The 25,290-nt window shown below is 34.2% G+C and overlaps 1 protein-coding gene across 1 annotated transcript; it reads right to left on the reverse strand.

The window, feature by feature from the left end:
• Positions 1 to 12,289: 12,289 nt before the first annotated feature.
• On the reverse strand, positions 12,290 to 22,409 carry LOC129293186 (cytochrome P450 704C1-like). Its single transcript, XM_054930998.1, has 5 exons — positions 21,785 to 22,409; positions 19,148 to 19,432; positions 18,580 to 18,915; positions 12,913 to 13,113; positions 12,290 to 12,816 (listed from the first exon to the last, which is right to left on the reverse strand). Exons 1-5 carry the CDS (start codon positions 22,307 to 22,309, stop codon positions 12,631 to 12,633), a joined length of 1,533 nt encoding a protein of 510 aa, XP_054786973.1. The 5' UTR covers positions 22,310 to 22,409; the 3' UTR covers positions 12,290 to 12,630.
• Between the last annotated feature and the right edge of the window lie 2,881 nt (positions 22,410 to 25,290).

A 25,290-nucleotide genomic window follows, 5' to 3' on the forward strand; every position in this document is an offset into this window, starting at 1 on the left:
ATTATTTTTAGAAAAAAAAACAATAAGGTAATCTTTTTTTTAATGAAGAATTCTTTCATTGCAAATTAAACTTGATTGATTGAGTTATACAAACAAAACGACAAACACAAATAATTATGCGCTCTGATGATGCCAAAAGAAGGACAAAAATATTTTAGTATTTTTAAAAAGAATAAAACTCTTCATTTTTTTCCTCCTAAACAATCATCAGATGTTGCGAAAGTAAGCTAAAAATCCAATAAAAAGAGAACGCCAGAATCAAATAAATGACAACAAAATTATGGTCCAGTGATTTTATTATCCAGCTTATAAGATTTTATGTAGAAATATAGAACACAGATATTTATATGGTTTATATTTATATTATTCTAAATGGATGTGGACCTGTATAATTCGTATGGAGTTTTCAAAAATTATGGATAATATATTATTAAAGATAATTTAAAAAATAATAGGACAAATAATGTGAAATAAGTTGAGCTGAATATAAATTAAACATATCAAATCAAAATATTATTTATATACCCTGCCTATATAAAAGAGTAGATTATGCATCATGTAAGTCAATGAAATGCACGTAGGAAACGTTTCATGATGGGAATGGAGAGTAGAGACTAGAGAGTAGAGACTCTGATCTTAAACGGTTTTTTGAAAAAATAATCTTATTCAGGCAACACGTTGTTTGTGCCTCAAATTAGCTAACAAATAGCCATTTGACAAGTGTCCGCAGTGACTCACTCGAACCAATCCTGTGTTGCTACCACGTTTAAGCCAAAAATGTCAAGGACAAGGACCGCAGATTCTCTTTTTCTCGGCCAGTATCCTCCTCTATTCCCTGCGTGTTTTTTTTTTTTTTTAAGAGCACCCAATCTTAATTCTTTAAGACTTGCCTCAACTCGAGTTGAAAGGATTTTAATAGGAGATAGATTAATTCAAATTGAGTCAAGATATGATTCTTTTGAGTGGAGATTTTATATTATCAATATGTTACTCTATTGTATTCTTATTGCTCAAACTTGAAATCCTTACTTGAGAGGGCATAATTTTTTTTTTTTTACTTGTTAAACAAAGTGTTGGGTAATTCAGACTAGCATCATCTGCCTTATTTGTATATAGTATGTCTGAATGCAATGAGAAAACAATTTTAAACGTACAGAAATTAAGATTTTTGTTATCATTTTGTAATACGCCTTCTATCTCTAATTATGAGACTTGGTCAGAGACACCACAACTGATCTAAAATTTAGGTCTTATAAGTAAGAATGGAGAGTAATATGGCATTGTTTATAACATTTTTAAGATAAAATAATGAGTCGTGTGTGTGTAATTCGTTTTTTTTTTTAATTACTTCACTTTCTATTATTTTTTATAAGACACTCTTAATATTGAGAAGAGGCCTAGAGCTCCTTACTTTTCCATGAAAATAACAAGTTTTTGATTTTATGAATGAATGACATCCATCTTTTGAAAAATTCAGGAGCCTAATTTAAAATCATGAGTTAATACTCTTTCTATTTCAATTTATAAGATTTTTTTTTAAACTAATTTATACTCCCTCCATTTAAAAATATAAATTATTTTTAACCGAATCTCATCTCTCAATAAAGTAGTTACCTACTTTTAAACTAACCTTATCTTTTCATGGTTAACCCTATTAAACATCCTACAATAATTAAAGTCATTTATTAATAGGGATATTTTTAGAAAAAAGATAATAATTACACCTCAAAAGATTAAAAATATTTTATATTTTTTAACATCAAACTCTTTAAAAAATATCTTATATTTTTAAATAGAGGGAGTATATCTCAATGAAATTCATCAAATATAATTTATAATATTAAGTTTTTTATAAACTTTAAAAAATACCTTTCATTAATAAAAGAGTGAGAAGAAAACATATTTAAGAAGTAAAATAATAAAAGATAATATTGAAATAATTATCTACTCTAGTCAATTCTCGTGTACTCTCTCTAGTGCTATTTATATGGCAAAAAGAGAAAAAATTTTTGATCTTATTTATAAGTTATGTTATTAATTTTTATTATAATTTTTTTAATCCTTTGTTGAATGTTAGAGAGAGAAAATATATTAATAAAGTTTGTATATTTAATAGAGATAAAGTTAAAAATTTATTAAATTTTAAGATAGAGTAATGAATTTTAAAGTTTTTTTTGATACAGGTAAAACATGTTAAAAGTGACGTATAAATAAAATCAAAATGAGAGATTATGGGACTGTTTGAAACTATTTTTATTTTATTATTTTGAAAATTGATATTTTGTAAAACATGTTCTGAAAATGAAAAAATAATAAAAATAAAAATTTTTCTTATTTTTTTTTTCTTCAGAATAATAATCACATAACACTTAAAAGTTATTTTCATCTTTCTATTCTTTAAAATAATATTTTTTTATTTATTAAAATACTTTTAAAAACACATTATCAAATAACTTTTTTTATTCTCATATTTTGAAAAAATAGAAAACTATTTTTAAAATAGATTTTTATTTGATCTCTAGTTGTTGGTGTCAGCCGCTCAAACTTTCCAAGGAAAAAACAAAAACATCATCCAAGTGAGGAAAGAGAATGGAAGATAAAAAAAATAATGAGAAGCATGAATCACGTGGGGCTACGAGAGGAGGGTGTAGTGGTCCAAAGAATTAAAGAACAGTGTCCTTATTCATATTTGTCGGTTAGCACATCAAAGGTTTGTGTAGCGATAAGATTGCGATGGCCTGCCTTGCTTCGAGAGCTACAATGCCTTCTCTCGCATTTATTAAAGGGAAGATGATTAATAGAATAAGAGTTTCTACTCCACAATTTAACACTTCAAATTATTACAGTTTTAATTAAAAATCACTGTCCTTAATTATAACTTAACAAATTCCTATTTATTAAAAAATAGTCTCTTTGGAGCCATAAAAAAAAGTTTTTTTGTTGGCCAAACCATCAAAAACCCATTGACAAATCGGAAGAATGGTACATCTCCTTTTTTCCCCTCCATTTCCTTTTTCTCTTTTTATCACTAATAATAGAATCATTGAGATTATTTTTTGATAAAATTATTATTAGTTTATATAAAATATTACAGTTTTAAATTATTTAGATCAAATTTTAATAGTTTAAAATTTATTTCTTCATCTTTATATAAGATTAAAATGATAACTTTATTAAATATTATATCAGAACTATTAAAACTTTGATAGAATAATGATGAGAAGAAAATGAGAGAAGTGGAGAATAGAGGTAAATAAGACACCCTCTCCTTGACAAATCAATGGCAAGAGCATTTAATTTTGGTAAAAAGAAATTTTTTTAATAACATTTAAACGTCATAGTCTTTAATTGAAATTTCTATAATTTCTTATGCGATTATTATTTGTTATTTCCCCTCCCCAAAACACTTCCTTAACTTATTATTACCTCCGGTATATTTATAAGAAATAATATTAAATGTTTTTCAGAAAAGTACTTGTATGAGTGAATTGAGAGTAGCACTCCACGTGCACAGATATGCCAAACGCCTCAATCAAGATGTTGCGTGGATTCTAATATCCTTTATATCAATTCTCTTGAATTATTGAGACTAAACCACTAAATGGGGGTTAGTTCAGTAAGAAATCAAGTTACATTAAAAGAGCAAGAGTGAGTACAAAGCTACGTCAACAAAAATATAAATGGTGTAAGGGCTAGATGTAACACTTGCCTTGAGTGTTATCCAAAAATTACATAATTCAAACAAACTAAGTGTGGTTAAGGAGTTGATCCTCTAACCAACTTAAGAAATAAATCATTTAAAACCTTAAAAATAATTATAGGTTCTACCTATAACGCACGGAAGCAAGTTAGACGAAAATGGAATAAAAAGATGCTGTCATGACAGTAATTTATTGCTGTCATGACAGCCCTCCTGGGCCAATTTCCAGGAGGCGGTGTTCCGTCATTCGACCTCCGATTGAAGTGATTTTAAAGCTCACACGTCACATTCAAAGGGTACTATAAGTGTACCAAATTTCAAAAAGATCCAACGGTCGGATTAAAAATTAGACATGTTAAAAGATTGACTATTTTTGCTGTCATGACAGACAGCACTTCCGGACCAACTTTCGGAGTGCACCATTTCATCATCTGACCTCCGATCGGAGTGATTCCAAAGCCCACATGTCACTTTTAAAGAATACTATTAGCATACTAAATTTTGAAAAGATCCAACGGACGGATTGAATTTTGTGCAGGTTACAAAATTAACACTGTAGCTGTCATGACAGCAATTTAATGCTGTCATGACAGCACCTCCAGACCAAATTCCGGAGTGCGTCGTTTCTCCGTCCGATATCCGATCGACATGATTCCAAAGCCCACACGAAGCTTATAAAAGGTTTTACTTGTGACCTAAATTTTAGAGAAATCCAACGGTCGGATTAAGATTTGGACACCCGGATGCAAAAGTGCAGCTTTTTGGTAAAAACCATTTTCAAAATTGTCCAAATCTCATCCTAATAGTCACAAACCTGTGGAAACACTTTGGACACGTCAAATAAGATTAAAAACACTTGATAGAACATTCAAATGATGGAAAACCCCCATACATCAAAATTTGACCACCCGGGTGTCATTTCCCAAAATGGACCCTAAACCCCCAAAATACACAAATCATACAAGAGTGGTCACAAATCAATCCAAATACCATGTATTTATATAAATACATATGCTAAACATTTTCACTTGGCTCAGAGCTTCTTGTGGGGCCCACGCACCCACTCTCTCTATCCAAGGTGTATGTTTGCCCATAGCACACCATTTGCAATGCAACCACTTTGCATTTGCTTATAAAATCACATATATATATCAAAACAAAGATCTGCTTGTAATAGAAACTTGGTCTACTAAGTAAATCCATCAAAACCACACACCATAACCAAGTTTCCTAGCCACAAGTCTGCAAACAGACAAAAATTCATACACAAGCACACAATCCACACATATTCACACACACACACATAATCATATCCTACTGGCACCCTAATCTTAAATACATTACAATATATTTGCTCAAAAGAAAGGGGTTGCAGTTCTTTACAAATCATAAGCAAACCCCTAGCTTTGCTCTTTTCCCTGTCCACCACTGGATCCTTCGCCTGGACCTAGAATATTGAAAAAAAAGGGGTGAGACAACCACAGTCTCAGTAACAGTGAAATCTATATTGATTATTACAAAGTAAGCCATAATTAAATAAATGAATAATAAATTCAACATAGTATATAATTTAGCCATTTAAAATGCATGAATGCATGACCTAGGCCGGTATGGCCTTTCATGACCAACAGAATGCCCCCTGACACTCTTTAACTCGCAGGTAAACCTTATACCTACTTGTACCTCCACAGGCACAAAACATAATCTAAGGCATGATCTAATCCACCGAACCGCTTATGCCCCTTCGACGTGAATCCTGAGCAGTCAAAGCTAACTCCCTCCCAGAGCCAGCCCGACTTACTCTCCATGTGAGGGCTACCTTGGCCTAGGCACTCAACCTCACACTTCATATGTCGGATTCCCTCCCCCACTGAGAGGTGTCGAACACTCAATACACTAACCACTTTAGTGTACTGAGCCCACAATACGTAAGACAACACTGAGTACTGACAGTGTGCCATAGAATATCAAAAATTCACACCTTCTCATTGGTGAACTCCCACCGAGATCATGCCTTTTACTCTTGTCTACCTTTCCTGAGTATTGACCATTCAACACTTTAAAGTAATATAATATTTATAAATCTCATTTCCATAAAAACATTGTTATTAAACAATTAGAAAACATATTTGCACTATAATCAAAGTAGTACCCCATAACCCCTTATAAAGCACATTTAATCTTTTAAAACATGTAATGCATGATAACTAGTAATATTTATTCAAAAATAGCTAAAACAAAGTAATAAGAAATATAAATTCCCCTGTTACCTCAACCCTTTAGTACTAAAAGGGTTCCCCTTGTACAAAATAGGGCTCGGCTTGTTCCTTACTTCTCAATAAGTTCCACCAACAATTTTCTACAACATATAAGTGATCCACATCACTTATCATGATAAATAGTATTAATGAAGACTATAACTTATACCACACAACTTAGGTCAATGAGTCATAATCCACCCTAATGGTCCATATATTAAACCAACCATTCACATAGTATCACTTAACCACCAAAACCATTTATTAGCCATCACTAGGCTAATTTTCAATTTATATAATTTTTTTAATCAATTAAAAACCTTTACTTAGTGCCACCAACTTTCACCATTAGCCCTTATAATGAAAACCAAACCTTAATTTAAATCTTATTGGGCTCAAATAGCAAAATTATAACTAAATCAATAGGCTTAAACCATTGAGGAGCAAAAACCCAATTTCTCAAGGTTTATTTTGTGCCCAAAACACCTCTTTTCATCCAATTATTCACTCAAAACATTAGATCACTATATAAAAACTCAAAACATGCTCCCTAGAATCCAAAGAAATAAAAGCTTACAAGAATAAAGCCTTTGGGATCAAAATCCAAAAATTTCCTCTTCCAAAAATTGAAGAAAATCAAGAGAAAGAGAAGAGGATTGAAGTAGGGAGTTTACCTATCGTGTAGCCGAGCTCACAACGGTCGCAAAGACTCCTAGATCCAAGCCTAACTCCCTCCTTTTCTCTTCTCTTCTTCCTCTCTCTCTCTCTCCCGTTTGTGCGTTTGCTTCCTTTCTCATTTTCTCTGCGTTTCTGCATCAGTTTGCTCCTTAAAATGCTGGTCAAAAACTTTGGGGAAAATTACAAGAAAGGGCCCAATATTTTTTATTATTGCACAAAAGCCCGGGTCAACTTTGGTAATTTTTCCTATAGTTAAAAATCAAATAAAACCAAACTTTTGCTTAGTAAAATTTGAACTCTGGGCCTCTATTAAATTATTCTAAATTTTAATTTAATTATAGATATTTTATTTTATTTTTGTTTATTTTTTTTTAAATAAATTTGAGTCTTAAAATTTTTAGGATGTTACACTAGAGCTAAACCCAAACACATCTAAGTTATAAGAATGCAAGTATTAAGAGTAATGTCACGAGCTGAGAGTCTGGCGCAGCACACGGTGCCCGTGCGGCGTTCTGAAGGACCCCATAATCCTTAGGACAAGCCTTACCACATACCGATTATACTGGTTTTGCCTTGCCATGGGCTCATCAAAGAGGCAGTACTAGTCCCCAACTAGTTGTACACTTAGCCTGAAGACTGAGGCAGAATGCACCCAATGCCAATGTCGCCCCCTTTACCCATATTGTGCGAGGCTAACCAACAGATCATTCATTATATTGATCTTTACACGGTCACGGAGGTATCATCCGTGATAGTAAGGTTCAGTTTGATACAAAGAAATTCTCAATATGGAGATGAAATTAGAAACAAATTCATGATGTAAGTTTGTTTGGTATTATAAATTTGGAATTCTTTAGAATATCAATTCTAGCAAAATAGCTAAAATCTAATTCCATCCAGGGCATGATGGAATCAATTCAAAATAAACACTTTTACCCTAGTCATCATTAATCTCCTTCGCTCTTATCCATCATCAATCCCTCCTCCATCTTCTCCCACTTTCAACTTCTCTTATCACTTGTATTGACTTTTTCTAAACTTGTCAGATTTCATTACTGGCAATGACCAACACCCATTATGAAAGATCTTTGATGATTTATGAGCTTCTCACAATCATCGTAGGTTTGATTATAGATCTAGACAGAAAATCTTGAATATGATGGTAGCTTGTGGTGTGGGTTGAAGGAAATTTGGCTGGAGGTGTGTTACAATAGGTGATTGTAAGAAAATTTGGCCAAAGGTGTGCTATAACAGATTTGATCATTACCAATGGGGTTGCTAGGATAAAAATGAGTTTCTTTTTAATTTTGAAAAGGATACTTTGCTATTCTTTATTTTAAGTACATATATTTTATTAAAATTATATTAAGATTCCATCTTAATACCAAACAAATTTTTAAAACTTCATTCTTTTTCAAATTTAATTTTAATTTTATTAAAAATACTTCTATCATACCAAATTAAGTCTAAATTGATTGTCTAAAATGTTTGGTTTGGTTGGATGCTTTTTTGACCGTCTTCCTCCATTTATTTTAGGCCGAACATCCTCCTCCATTTTAATAGAAAAGTAGTTACACCATTTTGAATTTATTATCATATCATTCTTGTCATTAACTCCGCCTATGTTTATAGCCGGTCCCAAGCCCGGGTAAAGGAGGAGGGTTGTGTTAGGCCATCAACAGCCAATGTAAAAATTTGTTGAATCTATCATGAACATGGACAATAGACGTTATAATGTTAATGCTAGGTCGTTGCCCGTAAGTAACGCGCTGCATGGCTCGAGTACAGTGATAAATGAGTTAGAGCCGCTGCATCGGCGCCCGGATGTAGTGTTAAATGAGCAAGGGCTACCGCGTCATTCTGGACGCACGCGGCTAAAGAAGTTAGTCCATAAGAGCAAAATTAGATTTGGTACTTGGAATGTTGGGACATTAAATTGTAAATCTGTAGAGGTTGTAGGGGTTATGATTCAAAGGAAAATCAATATCCTTTGCTTGCAAGAAACAAAATGGCGTGGAGAAGAAGCTAAGGATATTCAAGGTTTCAAACTTTGGTATACAGGAAAAGTAAGTGCACGCAATGGAGTAGGCATTATTATAGATAAGGAGTGGAAGAAGAACGTTGTAGAAGTTAGCAGAATTGGAGACAGAATTATTTCTTTAAAAATGATAATTGGACGTGAGACTGTTAATATTGTTAGCACTTATGCGCCGCAAGTCGGGACAGAAGCCAGTCTTAAGGAATTATTTTGGGAGGATCTGGAGGGGTTGATTCGACACATACCACAGAGTGAAAAGATTTTTATTGGAGGAGACTTTAATGGGCATGTCGGGAGGGAAGCTGGTCAGTATGCGAGGGTGCATGGTGGTTTTGGTTTTGGAGAGCTAAACAATGAAGGGCAAACTCTTCTTGATTTCTCATTGGCGTATGATTTTAAGATTGCCAACACTTGTTTCAAGAAGAGAGATGAGCATCTCATCACCTACAAAAGTGGAGCCTCAAGGTCGCAGATTGATTTTCTTTTGGTTAGGAACACTGATAGAAAACTTTGTAAAAATTGTAAGGTGATCCCTGGAGATGCTGTAACGACACAACATAGGGTCCTAGTCCTTGATGTGTGTATTATGAGTAAAATCCAAAAACGTCGACAAGTAGTAACACCAAGGATTAGGTGGTGGCAATTAAAAGGTGAGAAGCAAGATATTTTCAAGCGAAATCTTTTGGATAAAGGAATTTAGGATTCTCAGGGAAGTGCTAACATCATATGGGAGGATATGGCTAAAAAGATACGGGAGGTTGCAAAAGTAGTTTTGGGAGAATCGAAAGGTTCTGGTCCGAGAGATAAGGAGTCTTGGTGGTAGAATAATAGTGTACAGGACAAAATCAAGTATAAGAAGAACTGTTTTAAAGCCATACATTTGTGTAACAATGAGGAAAATTGGGAGAGGTACCGTATGGCTAAGAAGGAAACTAAGAGAGCTGTGGGTGAAGCTCATTCTAAAGCTTTTGAAGAATTTTATAAGAACCTTGAGACGAAGGAAGGAGAGAAAAATATTTATAAGATTGCCAAGAGTAGGGAAAGAAAATCAAGAGATCTAGAACAAGTAAGGTGTATTAAGGATGAAGAGGGAAGAATTTTAGTTACAGATGATGAAATTAAAAATAGATGGGAGACTTATTTTTCTAAACTTTTCAATGATGGAGAGGATTCATCTAGTAACTTGGAGGATTTAGTAACTGGTGAAGGAGAACAAAATTTGTCATTCTATCGAAAAATACGTGATAAGGAGGTAAAGGAAGCTCTTAAGAAAATGGCAAATGGTAGAGCTAACGGACCTGATTGTATATCTATCGAAGCGTGGAAATGTTTAGGTGAAGAAGGGGTGAGATGGTTAACTAAGTTATTTAATGTGATTTTACGGTCCAAGAAAATGCCTGATGAGTGGAGGAGAAGTACATTAATTCCTATTTATAAAAATAAAGGAGATATTCAGAATTGTACTAACTATAGAGGAATTAAACTCATGAGCCACACAATGAAATTGTGGGAGAAAGTAATTGAGCACAGGTTGAGATTGGAGACAAGTATTTCTGAGAATCAATTTGGTTTTATGCCAGGTAGATCAACTACAGAGGCGATTTATCTACTAAGGGGATTAATGAAAAAGTATCGTTGTAAAGATAAAGATCTACACATGGTTTTTATTGATTTGGAAAAAGCTTATGACCGTATACCAAGAGAAGTGCTTTGGAAAGCGTTGGAAAAAAAGAGAGTACGGATTGCTTATATTAAAGCCATACAAGATATGTATGAGGGGGTAAAAACTAGTATAAGAACGCCTAGTGGTCAAACAAAGGATTTTCCTATAAAGATTGGGCTACATCAGGGATCATCTCTGAGTCCTTATTTGTTCAACTTGATTTTAAATGTTTTGACGGAACATATTCAAGAGGAAATCCCGAAATGTATGCTCTTCGTGGATGATATAGTTCTTATAGCAGAGACAAGAGAAGAGGTTAATTGCAAACTTGAGTTATGGAGGAGGACATTGGAGTCGAAAGGTTTTTGTCTGAGTAGAAGTAAGACGGAATATTTATATTGTAAATTTGATAAAGGACTATTCGAAAATAATTTGGAAGTGAAATTGGGAGATCAAATTATACTTCAAGTGGAAAAGTTTAGATATTTGGGAGCCATTGTCCAAAATGATGGCGAAATCAGTGGAGATATTTCACATAGAATTCAAGCTGGGTGGTTTAATTGGAGAAAAGCTAAAGGAGTTATTTGTGACCGTAAGGTGTCTAATAAACTTAAAGGAAAGTTTTATCGTACTGCTATCAGACCGGCAATGTTATATAGTAGTGAATGTTGGGCTCTAACGGGACAGCAAGAGCATAAAGTTGGAGTAGCAGAGATGAGAATGTTACGATGGATGTGCGGACATACATGTAAAGATAAAATTCGAAATGAGCACATACGTGAAAAAGTGAGGGTGGCACCTATTGAGGAAAAAATGGTAGAAAATCGGTTGAGATGGTTTGGGCATGTACAAAGAAGATCAAGGGAGGCACCAGTGAGAAGAGTGGAACATATAACTTTGAGTCCGATTAAGAGAGGTAGAGGAAGGCTTAAGAGAACACTCTTGGAAGTTGTTGAACGTGATCTCTTAATTAATAATATTTCTAAAAGCTTAATAAATGATAGAGCACAATGGCGTCTTGCAATCCATGTAGCCGACCCCACCTAGTGGGATAAAGGCTTGTTGTTGTTGTTGTTGTTGTATCATTCTTGTCATTACATGGGGACGTTGTGCCCCTTTATTGGTCTTTGAGATGCTCCGCTAAAATTGAGCACATAGGCTAGGGGTTACTCTTGGAGAACATGAAGGCAATATATTGCGTTTTTTATTGCCTACATATATCTTCATATTAAAAACAATCCTATTTGAGATATGATATTAAATAGGCACCTCTCTTAATAAAATTTGAAATTCAATTTACCATATTATGAGAGATTAGCTCATTGTACTAGATTCAATTTTAATTGACGGCAACACATTATGTTATTTAAATATCGCTACTCCTCATCAGTTATTGGGCTTTAACATTCTTGAGTCAAATATTTGCTCTTCCTTGCAAGGCCAAGATCTGTCTATAATTTTTTAATCTGGAAAATAATTGATATGATTTATTTAAATTTTAAGTTAAAAATAGCTTCACTGTAGAAATTGTAATTCAAGAAATTGGACCTTAGGTTTTAGCTCCAGCACACTGGGAGGGGGGCCAAGAAGCTCCAGAACAATGAACCTGGAATAGATCATTTAAAAAAAAAATCCAAAAATATTCTTTTTGGTAAAAATTGGAAAATCATTACCCAATCAAAATGTTACAACACCATACGGGTCTAACTTCTTTAATCATCTTCTACCTCTTGGCAAAAAGAGGAAGAATGTCCATCGATACAAAAAATTCCATAAAAATGTCTTTAAAAAATTTTGCATCAAAATTTGAGCTCAAGAACAACTTAATCTTGATCGTTGTCCCAACGATAAAGGGTATTGCATACCATTGCTCACAAGAAATTTCATTTCTAGTTGCATCACTATCACTATCATTGTCACCATTACGTCTATGACATAAATATAGTATCATGTACATAAATCAAAAATTATTTTCATCTTATCATTGAGCTTTGAGCATTGAGCACATAAGAATACGGTCATGCCACTTGACAAAGTTATAAATCCATCAAAAAAAAAAATTGTCTGGATAATATATATAAATACCATCCAGGCAATATCACAATCTGTTTCATAAAACCCACCAACATATGGTTCACCATGCCATACTTACTGAAAATATAAAAAGATACAACAGGATATTTCATCCTTTTATTAAGAATCACCATTCTGAAACATCAAGGTGAAAAACCAGAGACGCTCTTCATAAGTGCACTGCTTGGCTTCGCATATTATATTTATAGCTATAACACGTTCATCGAGACCTTGGTATTGCACGTAGAGGAAGACCCTTGTCTACATGAAGTGTCAACATGACATGGTAGGTCACATTCCTCGTTTCATCGTCCAATTTGAATCTGAAAAACCTAAGAAGAGCCATTGATACTATTTTCATCTGTCTGTAAGCGAAGTCCTTCCCCAAGCACATTCGAGGTCCAGCCTGCAAATGATCATAGCATTAGCAATTATTGGTGTGCCAGAATGAGTGAAAATTTTCAGCAATGAAGAAAATGGAAGAAGAAAAAATGATACAAACATGGAAAGAAATAAACTTGAATGGAGATTCAGGTTTGAAAACCCCGTCTTTGAGCCATCGTTCGGGGCAAAATTCCTCAGCATCCTCGCCCCAGATGTATGGCATGCGACCCATAGCATAGGACATGTAGTACACTCCATCACCCTTTTTCACAGCATAGCCATCAGGGAGGACGTCATCTTCTTCTGCCGTCCTCCCATCCTTGAGTTAAAATCAAACATAAGTAGTTAGATACGGCACAATGCACATCATACAAATTACAAAAGCAAGTTTGTATCACAATGCTGTTTAAACAAAGTATGATCACAAGTCAGGTTTACACAGCAATAGGAATGTGTGTTGGGCCTCAGGATCAAATTTTTTAGAAGTTAACAAAACTATGGCCCGTAGCATACAGCCCATTATCAGCCTTCATAATGACCTGTGAGAAGGGGGCATACATGAAAGTCAAGTACCAGGGAGCCCATCATGAAATATAGGATTGTGATTTTTGATCAATTGCTAACTGGCTTGCTCATCAGGCACGCCAGGGAAATTTCAGTGCTAGGATCTTGAATGACCCACCAATTGGTTGTAGAGATCTCCTCTCTAAGTATGGCAATTTGATTTACAGCTTAATGTCACAGGACCAGTCTTTCGACCTATGTGACACTTAGACCTTTATTGAAAGATGCTAAGTAAACCTAATTTATTGAGAAGGAGGACAGTTGGCAAAATTAAGGGATGAAAATCTTGAAAGCAAAGAATAAATGTGAGAGCTTAGAGAATGTGAGAGTCGTATTGCTTCAAGAACTCAAGGATCTCAAGGATGATCTTAAAGATGGTTACAAATGAGGAGAGTGGAGATATTTATAGACTTTCCCTTGTATCTAGAATGTGCCCACTTCCTTAATGGATGGTAGAGATTAATTTGATCCTACGGTTATCGTTGTCTCACTAGAATTCTTTACAGAATATTTTACAGCAAATATCTAGACATTTATAAGGAGTTCTCTAGAATCTTTCCGAGGCATTTAAGCTAGAGCTAGCTAGATTTCTCTAGAGTTGTCTTGCACACTCGAGCTTTTTCAAGGTTATTTAAGAGTCTTCTGGATCATCCTAGCCTCTTAAAAATTCATGACATGTGACATTCTCCCCCACTTAATTTCATGATGCCCTTGTCACACCTTCCTCCTTGTAATGTTGAAATTCGTCGGTGAATTGTTACAAGAGCTCTTCACATTCCCAACTTACTTAACTAAGTACTCAATATAGTTGGGAACTCCTCTTTTTCAAATTACCTTGTCAGCAAGGATTTCTTCTATTTCCTTATCGTTCTCAGTGACAACTACTGTGGGTGCTCTCTTGGAGATACTTTGAGATGGAGCCTCTTTATAATCACAACATTTTTTCAAGAGACTAACATGAATGACAAAATGAATCTTAAGCTTAGGAGGAAGTTCTACCTAGTATGCAACCCTTCTCACACATTTGACAATGGAAAAAAGGTCCTTTATATTTTTTAACTAAGCCTTTGTGCATCTTGTGCAGAGACTTAAATTGATTTCGTAGTAACTTCACCATTACCAAGTCTTCAACTTGAAATTTAGTGGGACACCATTTTTTGTCCACCCACTTCTTCATCCTTTAGGAGGCTTTATCCAAGCTCACTCGAGTGATGTCTACTTCTTGCCATTCCTTGGCAAACTTATATGTGGTTGGATTATCTCCCTTATATGAAGTGGCAAGTGCACTAGAGGTTAGAGGTTGTTGTTCGGTAATTATTTCAAATGGGCTCTTACCTATCCACTCCCTTTGTTGCAAGTTATAAAAAAATTGAGCTACATTGAGCAATATAACCCAATCTCGTTAATGGGTGCTCACATAATGTCAAAGGTAAAGCTCTAGCAAAGCGTTTATCTGCTTTGTCTGTTTGTCATTTTAAGGATGAAAGCTCGTTGAAAAGTTCAAGTCCATCTCAAAAGCACAGAGTTCCTTCCAGAATTTCCCAGCAAGCCGAAGATCTCAATCATTGACAACACTTCATAGAATCCCCCACAATTTCACAATATGCTTGAAGAATAAACGTGCTACTTCATCAACCTTACAGTCTGTAGGGGTCAGCATAAAGGTGGCACATTTGTTGAATCAATCAACCACTACTATGATACTTCCATACCTTTCATGCTTAGGGAAAGCAACAATAAAGTCCATTAAAACACTCTCCCATGGTCGCTCAGCAATTGAAAGAGGTTTGAGTAAACAAGCAGGATGCTGTTCTAACTTATCTTGTACTAGGCATGTCCTCATATATGTTTTGACATCACCTTGCATATGAGGCCAATAAAAGTAATTTTGTATGAGAGCAAGTATTTAGATCATACCTAAATTTTTAGCCTACTGTGAATCATGACATTCCTTAAACACTTCTCTGCTAAAATTGCCCCATTTTGGCATATAGACTTGGTCCCTGGGGGCGTATAGTATCCCATCATTCATTGAGAGCCTTTAAGTCTTGCCTTCATTAGCAAGCTTCACCAAGTCACTTGCTGTAGAGTCTTGAGACATACCTTCTTTAATTTAGCCAAGAAAGTCGTTCTGGGACATACTTGTTGTGAGAATAGCTAATTTGGCCTTTTTTTTAATACATCAGCCATCACATTCGCTTTACTTGGCTTATACTCTAGCGTGTAATCAAACTCAACAAGAAAGTCTTGCCAACAAGCTTACTTTGAATTGAGTTTCTTCTATGTTTGGAAGTAGCAAGTAGTGACACCAGGTTCAAAGGCAATGAATGATCATAGTCATTTTTTCTCTTTAGACCATTTAGCACCTCATTGTTTCATTTAGCTTACAACTCTCGATAAGCAATGGGGTGTCCTTCCTGCATCAACACACCCCCTATGGCGAAATTTGAGGCATTCACGTGCACCTAAAAAGGCTTAGCATAGTCAGGCAATAACATGACATGTTTTTGCACAACCAACTGCTTTAGTCTTTCAAAAGCATCCTAGCAATCTTGTGACCAATGCCAAGATATGTTCTTCTTGGGCAGGTCTATCAGTAGAGCAACAATAGTTGAATAGTCCTTAATAAACCAACGGTAGTAGTTCACTAAGCCAAGGAATGATCTTAGCTCAAGGATATTGGAGTTGTCTCCTCAACTCAACAAGTTTTAGAGGCAACATACGATAAGGTGCCAAAGCAAGCAATTTGGCACCAGACTCCAATTCAGAATGGCCACCATAGACTTAGTTTTAGAAATAGGAAAGGCACATGTTTTGCAGAAGAAAGCAAGTCCCAACACGACCTTAAAATCAACCATAAGGACTATGGTGAAGTTTAACATACCATGCCAACCTCCAACTTTCATCTTTACATCCTTAGCATTACCAATAATTGGTTTTGCTAAAGAGTTTGCCACCTTGATGGTGCCTTCTCCCTTGTTATATTAGATGCCCAACTGCTTGGCTTCTTCAGCCTCGATGAAGTTGTGAGTTGCTCTAGTATCTAGCATGGCAAGAGCATGCTTGCCTTCAATGGCAAGATTAGCATAGAGTAGACTCTTCTTGTCCTCCTAAGTTAGGGAGAAAAGTCCAGATAGTGCATTCAAGTGTTGCAAAGAATCAAGGTCGGCATGCTACTCCTTATCTAGTCTTTCCCTCATTTCTACAACCAGGGCATTCATAGCCTTACTGTTGGGACAGTTATGAGTCCAGTATGGACCATCACATATAAAGCATGGGTTTAGTGACTGAGAGATCTTGGTTGAGGATGGCTTATCCTGCTTAGAACTACCACAAAAGGGTTTATGGTTACCACTATCCTTACAATTGTGAGCCTCCAACTTTATCCCTCTTACTTTTTCTAGGATTGGGCTTCTTGATTAAGAACTCAGCAACTGCAATGGCTTCATCTAGAGTTTGCACTTTGTGCCTGTCAAGCTCTACTTTAGCCCCGTCTTTAAGCCCATCCATAAAGTGGAATAGAGCCTCCTTATGGAACAAGTCTTCAATCTCTACCATGACGGTAGTAAACTCTTCCATATAATCAAGAATATTACCAATTTGTCTCAACCTATGGAGCTTACCTCTAGCCTTTATTTTTGCATTGTAAGGAACAAAGTGTTTACGGAGTTCTAACTTGAGCTACTCTCAAGTGTTAGGAGTGCAAATGCCCTTCTCTCTTTCAGCATGCTTTTTACGCCTCTATAGTTGGACTACATTTGGCAAGAAAGTTGAAGTATTATTAATCCTAATCAAGTCATTAATTACTCCTATGGCCTCAGAGTATTGTTCTAAGCCAAAAAGAAAGTTCTCCACAACTATTACCATTATACATCTCTGGTTGAGGCACTTTCAAATCTTGAACAATGGTGTTCGAAGTACTACCACTTATAGGGCTACTTATGCAACGATAAGATTCTCATCTATCTAAGAGTGTAGACTAAGCAACTCATCCTCAATGTAATTGTGAAGGTTAGCAAGATTTTGAGTAAGAAAATGAAAATCTTTCCCAAAGTTGCAGCCAATTTCTTCAATCATTGTCTCAACAGCATGTGTTACCTCAGTATTTTCTTGGATGAGATTATTAAGCTAATCATCAAGTTCCCTCACACTAGTTCTCACATTCTCCACGTGAATTTCCAAGCTGCAACATGAGGTTCAAGAGACTCACCTGCTAGACCCTTACTCCTGCTTTGCTTAAACATAGTTTGAACATACTTCTCTTGTACACGAGCTAGCTCTTGCATCTCCATGCCAACAACATTTCCTTCCTCAGTTGCCGTCGTACAACACCTTCCTCCAAGAACAAAATTAAACCGTGCTTTGATGCCAACTGTTAAGACGCTAGTTTTTCAACCCATGCGGCACTTAAACCTTCTTTGTTTGAAAATCCTAAGTAACTTGATTTGTTGAGAAGGAAGATGTTTAGCAAAGTCAAGGGATGGAAATTTTGAGAGCAAAGGCTAAATGAAAGAACTTGGAAAATGTGAAAGTTGTATCACTTCAAGAACTCAAGGATCTCAAGAATGATTTCAAGGACAATTACAAATGAGGAAGGTGGAGGTATTTATAGACTTCCCATTGTATCTAGAATATTATAACCTCCTTAATGGACGGTGGAAATTAATTTGATCCTACGATTATCACAAGGAGTTCTGTAGAATCTTTCCAAGGCATTTAAGCTAGTGTTATCTACATTTCTCTAGAATTGTCTTCAACGCTCTAACTTTTTCAAGGTTATTCAAGAGTCTTCTAAAGGATTCCGAATCATTCCGGACCATGCTAACCTCTTGAAAATTCATGGAATGTGACATTAAAGAGATGATACAGAAACAGCTCATTCCACAAACGTAGAGATGATACAGAAACAGCTCATTCCACAAGGGCATATTTTTCAAGAAGTTATCTAAAATGGGCTGTTTCAGCAATTTCCCCCATACAGAATCAAATCAGTTAGTGCATCTGACATGGTTAACAAATACAAAGCACAAACTGCATTAGTAACCTCCGATAAAACCTGGCATGAAACATGAACAACAGCGGTTATTTAATACAGTCTAGGATACAAAACATAAAATAGTTTTGAAAATGAAACTGCAGGATAAATCCTCAAGTAATATGGGTGAGATGTTATTATGCAATTCCAAATTTACATAAAAACAATTAGTTTTATAGAACTTACAACTGGAACAGCAGGGTACAACCTTAAGGTCTCTGTCAGTGTCGCATGAAGATAATGCATTTTCTCAAGGGTATCTTCTGTTATATTGGCCACAAACTCATCAATGTTGGGTTTACCTTCCTGCGTGCGAGTGGCTTCTATCACTTCTTGTGCAACCTTCTCTTGGATGAGAGGGTGCTTGCAGAGCATGTAGAAGAACCATGATAGAGTGTTTCCAGTCGTGTCTTTGCCTGCAATCATGAAGTTCAGAATTATATCCCTTAGATACTGATCATTCATTGTTGGGTCCTTCTTGCTCTCCATCAGAAACCTCGAGAGTATGTCCTCTTTATCAATCTGAAAACCTCCCAAAAAAGTTTCAATTTAATCATCAGTTCAGAGAACTCTCAATAACAACACCTAAGAAAACTGTTCCACAAGACTAGCAGCAGTTTCATACTTCTTTGGGAAAGAGACAAGTGCATATTTTCTTAAAAGGAATTGAAGCAAAACAAACAGTAAATCATAACTACAAGGAAATGCTGTAATAAGAACTGCATCAGCATTATCGCATCCGTGATCAACTCACATGATACTGCTGATTAGCCAAGTTTTCTCTTTTGATGCTAATCACTCGATGCACAAAATCATCAATTACTTTGACATTTTTCTTGAGGTTAGCTTCACAACCAATGTTGATAAATTTCTTAATCTTCCAAAAGGGATCCACATAGCGCCAAGAAATTATAGCATTTGAATCATCAAAAGCCTTCATGAATTCAATCCCCTCTCTGCTTGATCCTCCTAAGCAATTCAGTTCCACTCCAAACCCGACTTTGAATATCGAATCCAAGGTGCATCTCATTAAGATATCCTACAGAGGGAACAAAACTTTATATATCTTGCCATGATGACATAAAATGATATTTGCAATTACAAGGGGAAAAAAACCAAGCATGGAAGCAGAACCATTTTTAATTGGGAAAATAACAATGAAGGATCACTGAAGAAAATTTATATGAGTCAAAGATTAATTGTTGTCAAAATCCAATAAAAGATTAACCCAAATCGATAGGTATTCATTTTGAGATATGGATTGATATAAATTTCCTCCAGCAGTCTTTGATTAATCTTTTCCCCTTTTTATTCCTATAATTAAAGATTACTATCATAAATCCCTATGATTTTAACGATTAGAATCACTTCATCAAAATATTATACTTGAGTTGAATTTCATTCATTCACAAAAATCATTTCCAACTTAAAGTTGACATTGCTGCCTTGTCATCTTTCAAAGACGTGAATTACAATCAACCCTGGAAGATGAAATTCAACATTCCTAGACAATATTTGGATGATTGAGGTTAGAATCAATTGAGGTTATAAGAAAAATATGTAACTGAGATTAGGAGAAAAACATGTGATTTTAAAGTGATTTATCTTTGGATTTTTTTTTCCATAAATTAATTGGATAAATTAAAATTTATTTAGATGATTTGATTCAAAAACAAGTTGAGATATATAATAACAAAAATAAATATGAATTGTCTCGTATATATTTTTGTAACTAATTTAATATTTTTTTAAAAAAATATTAAACTTAAAATTACAATGTTTTTAAAAAAAGTAGATAAAAAAATATAAAACACATTGATAAATAAAAAATCTTAATTTTTAAAAAGGTAAAGTGAAACAGTAAAATTTAAAATATTCAATTATAAAAAGTTAAATAAATTCCTAAATTACAAAATTTAATATGTAAATAGATAGAAAATATAAATACTGTGTGTACTTTTTCAAGAAAAAACTAATATATTTAGCATTATATGCTTAAGTCCCATTTAGTTACTAGAATGGGAGGAATTGAAAAAATTAATACAAAAATGAACTAAATCACTCTGTCCCTTTATGATAAGTATGTTAAAATTTATTAATATATATTACAAATGTAAGAATTATTACACCCTTCAAAAATATTATGAATAATGATTTCTAACTCCATAAATTAAATTGCCCTACTTCCTTATAAATGTAATTCACTGTCTCTTTTTATCATCTCATTTTTAACTTTAATTTTTCAATTTATTTCAGTCTATTCCTTTTTAATAACCAAACAAGACTTATGTGTTTGTTTTTAATTAAATTAAGACAGGTAAAACTTGTATAAATTATTTATTTTATAATAAATCTTTATTATTAACATTATTAATATACTCAAATTAATTTGTCTTAATTTAATTAAATAAAGTTAAATATATAAGTCTTGGACTTTCTTTTAATTATTTTTTCGACCAGCTCTTTTAATTATTAATAATTATTTTTTTTCTAAATTCAATATGTCCCTCGCTTCTCTCCCCGCAAACCCAGCACCGTTTCGCCCTCATCCCGAATCGCACATCACACTCTCATCCTCAGCCTCAATCTGAAATTTCTGAAGATCTCGACCTGTCCTCTGCGACGCCGCTGCAGACTGCTTGTTCAGTCGTTCTTCACTGCGCTCGTCTTCGGCGTTCTCCCTTCCTCCATTCCTAAATCCCGTCTCCCAGATCCACATCGTCAGACTATCTCTCGTCGGTGTTGCTGCTTAGATCTGTGCTCGTCTTCTCACGTGAGGTGAAGACTGAAGACAGAGCAAAGAAGAGATGAGTGGCGATCAGGAGGTGAAGACAAGAAGGAGAGAGAATCTGCCACCAACATTCTACCCACTGCCAGTCAAGAAGCTCACTCTCCCACCTTCGGCCCAAACGCTCGTTTAAGGTCTACTGCCCGATTCGTCTCCCCCCCCCCCCCAAAAAAAAAAAGATATATTGTACTTTTTACCTCACCCCAATCTCAGTTGAGAGGTAATCCAAACACACACCCAGGTGTCAATTTTAAACCAGACAATCAAATGAGACTAGGTCATAATTCATTGCCAAAATCATAGTATGAAAATGAGGTTCAATCCAAACGGTTCAACTGAGGCATGAACCTTGACTCATTGCCTTGACCGGTTCAAGGATAGTTTCTCAGTTTTCACAAAAACTTGATGGTAGGGATGCTATATTTCACCCTTCTAAACTGTAGTGTTTGGAAGAGTGATGTTTAGGTAGATAAAGAACAATAAGTTTCACGCTTCTGAAATTTATAGTATAACCTTTGAAGGACTTCAAAGGATCTCACAATGAAGTCTCCACTCAAACTCAATAACCACTTAAAATTTCCGGGAAAATGATCAAACAATTACCTGCATATCAAAAGCCACACTCTCGTTAGAGAATCCTGAAATAACTCTAACCAATTTGGCGGCGTTCGTTCTGAAAGCAGAGCAGCTGAAATCCCTAAGAACCCTTGTGGAGAACTCGTAGCTCGCGAGCTTCCTCTGCTGCTTCCACATTTCACCGTTGACAGCGAAAATCCCCCGCCCAAAAAGATCAATCATAAGATCCTCATCGCGCTTGCCCTTGTTGTACTTGCTGAACTGGCTTTTCAGAATGTGCTCGACATTTTGCGTGTCGGCGGTGTACAGTTCGCTGAATCCCGGACCCAGAAGCCGAAACGTGGGCAGAGTTTTGGCCACTTGCGTCTGGTGGTCAAAGAGGGTACTGAAGTAGAAGAGCTGGTGGAAGACGGTGCCTTTGACGGGGGCATATTTTGGGTCTCCGATGGACTTGCCGGCGTAGAGGGAGACGAGGAGGAGAAAAGAGAAGATGAAGAAGAGACCCAGAAATGAAACGAATGTAAAGGTCAAGAGGGTGAAGAGGATTTCCATTTCTGGGCTTTGGTGTTTTCAGACCATGATTTTGTTTTGCTTCCGTGTTATGTAAATTGAAGACCGTAGCCAAAACTTGCTAGCCGAGAAGCTCCCCACTCATCCCCCACCCCCCCCCCCCCCAAAAAAAAAAAAAACAAAACAAAACAAAACATTCTGTACTCATCACTGTAATAAAAGGGCCAGGACTCCATTTCAACTTAAAATAATGTCTGTCATTTTTTAAAATTAATTTTTAAATATTTTTAATATTATATATATTAAAATAAAAAATATAAATTTTAATATTAAATTTAAATTATTTAAAATACATTTAAATAATTAATTTATAAAATTTATAATTTTTAATATTAAATTAAATCATCTATTATGTTTAAACTATTGAGAGTTTATCTAGATAATTAAATTATAAAATTATAAAAAATTTAGTATTAAATTAAATTGTTAGATTAAATTAATATTGACCAAATTAACAATGATCAAATTTATTAAAATTTTAAAAATTTTTATATTTTTATATTAATAAATATAATATTAAAAATATTTAAAAATTAATTTAAATGAATGATAGAAATTAATTTAAATTAAAATGAAGGACCAAAATTGCTTAAAGATCCTGACAAGCATGTGATGCCCACCGAATGCAAATCCTTTGGCACGGCACATGGCTCGCTTTGTTTTGTGGGTTTTCTTTTTGTTTTTGTTTTTTGTGAGATAGAAATATTTTGTTAATAATAAACACGACCTCTCTCGATGTAAAAGTAAAAGTTTATCTCTGTCAACAACTCAATTTTGGTTTATGTTTCAAATTAAATTTTAAACTTTCAACTTAATTTTTTATGACCGAGAAAAATGAAAAATACAACGGAGACAAGCTCTGATGATGCGATCTTCTTCGTGTTTCGATTTCATTGTCGCCCCGCAACTTATTCTCCTTCGTGTTCAATCATGCTGAGACAGCGGTGCCTCTGCCTCAGAACAACTTCATGTTGCCTCACCGATTCCTCCTCTTCGTGCTCAAACTTCTCTTGCTTTTAATTATAATTATAAATTGATATATTTTGTATGTTCAGTCACCATTTCCAGTTCTTCTGTGTGCATCACGTGAGTGCATGCATTTTTTTTCCTTTAATTTATATTCTTTTTTTAATCCATTTTCTTAGGTAGGCAAATATATTTTAAAAAATAAATGTTCTCTGGAAACAACAAAAGTACTAGACATGTTAAAGACGTTGACTCTCAAAAGATAACAAACAATTTCTAATCTCTTTTATCACAATTTACTTAAAAGTCAAAATGTAATGAAATTGAAATGATAAGCTTTTGATTAATACAAAATATGTAAGGTAAGAGATTGCAGAGGTTATAAAACTAAAACTAATGTTAAAAATTACTTGGAAATACAAACTAAAATGTTAAAATGAATATTGAAAGTCGATTGTTGTTAGGATCCTTTTTCATGTGACTTTTTCTTCCTTTTATAATGATTCAGCTAAAGTAGTTGCTCCCACAGAACTTGTTCATGATATATTAGGGATTCAATAGCACGGCCCGTGAAATTCATGGCATGATACACCATATTTACTTGATGGTCTCATACGTGTATCTTGAGTCTTAAGGGTTAAGTTAAACTCATGCATAACACGCTTCTTCTCGTGTAATGCTAGCCCATGTCCCCAAAAAATCTATAGATAAGGGTTGTGATATTGCAAAAATCAAGGCTTGTTAAGATCAGGGTCTCATGTGAGATAATAGTCTAAATAGTAGTTTTGAGTTTTAAGGAATTCAAAGACCCAAGCTGATTTAATTAAGTTATTTTACCATGATGTAAACCGGCCTTAATATTATTGAATCTCTTGCTGGACCTGACGCTTCCTTCACTTGGCCCATTTTTTGCTTTAGCCGTTGTACTCTTTTGAATAGACACCATTTCAATTTCACCGTAAACAATAGGTTAAAGTGTAACTTTAATCTTCTAATTTTATATAAGAATTTATTTTAATCTCTTAATTTTATAGTGTATTTTTTTAGTTTTTTAATCCTAATTTTATTAGTTTATTATTTTTTAATCAAACATTGATATTTTAAAAAAAAAAGTATTGTTGATACAAAAATAGGCTGTAGTCTTTGTAGTACAAAGATGGGGCGCACCACATTCTCGCCGTTGGCATTCCTGTTGAGTTGCCAAATAATTCTTTAGTCTTATTTATAGAGTGAAAAAAAAAATTTTAATCTTATTTATAGAATATTTTTAATTTTTAATTATCTTTTTTATATCTTTATTCTTATTAAATACTTTAAATAAAAATAATAGTAATAAAATTTAAGAATATTTATTAAAAATAAAGGTAAAAATTTGTTAAATTTTATAATAAAATTAATTAGATTTAAGGTTTTTTTTATTTTTGATAAAATACATTAAAAATAATTTATAAATAAAGTCAAAGAGAGAATGAACTAGACTCCTAGGTAATGTAGGTTCCCAAAGTGCATGAAATATATATATATATATATATATATGGACAAACTACGTACAAGAACCTTATAAATTTGGGCAAACAAATTATATATAAATCCTAAACAAGAAACTTATTTATAAACAAGTCACGGGCATTTTTGCAAATGTGCATTCAAATTCTTTGGGTCCTGGTTATAATTTATTATGTGTGTACAAATACCGCACTTCCCCGACTTCATACTTATCTATTTGTAAATTATAGAATTTCAGTTATAAATTACAATATATCAATTGTAAATTCCTGAGGATCGCTTATAAAAATTAAAAGAGAATGACATTTTAGTAGGTTTATGTTTATAAGTAATAACTTATCTTCACGAATTTACAATTAAAAAAATCAGAATTTACAAATTAAATTTTGCATGACAATTTAACAGGAATAGAGTTAGGGCAGTATAGATTTTTCACACTCATGGCAAATTCACAGGGAGATTTGGCTTTACTTTTACAAAATCGTATAATT

The sequence above is a fragment of the Prosopis cineraria genome, unplaced genomic scaffold (genome assembly GCF_029017545.1).
Source record: "Prosopis cineraria cultivar Desert tree isolate PC_DT_omini unplaced genomic scaffold, ASM2901754v1 PC14, whole genome shotgun sequence".
NCBI classification, from domain to species: domain Eukaryota; kingdom Viridiplantae; phylum Streptophyta; class Magnoliopsida; order Fabales; family Fabaceae; genus Prosopis; species Prosopis cineraria.

What these genes read in the sequence shown, in the direction of transcription:
- LOC129293186 (XM_054930998.1), bottom strand. Translation starts at nt 22,309, where the DNA reads ATGGAAATCCTCTTCACCCTCTTGACCTTTACATTCGTTTCATTTCTG. An exon ending in GTGTGGCTTTTGATATGCAG is followed by an intron (nt 19,433 to 21,784) that starts GTAATTGTTTGA and finishes TTCCCTCTGTAG; the next exon opens with GATATCTTAATGAGATGCAC. An exon ending in TGGCTAATCAGCAGTATCAT is followed by an intron (nt 18,916 to 19,147) that starts GTGAGTTGATCA and finishes GGAGGTTTTCAG; the next exon opens with ATTGATAAAGAGGACATACT.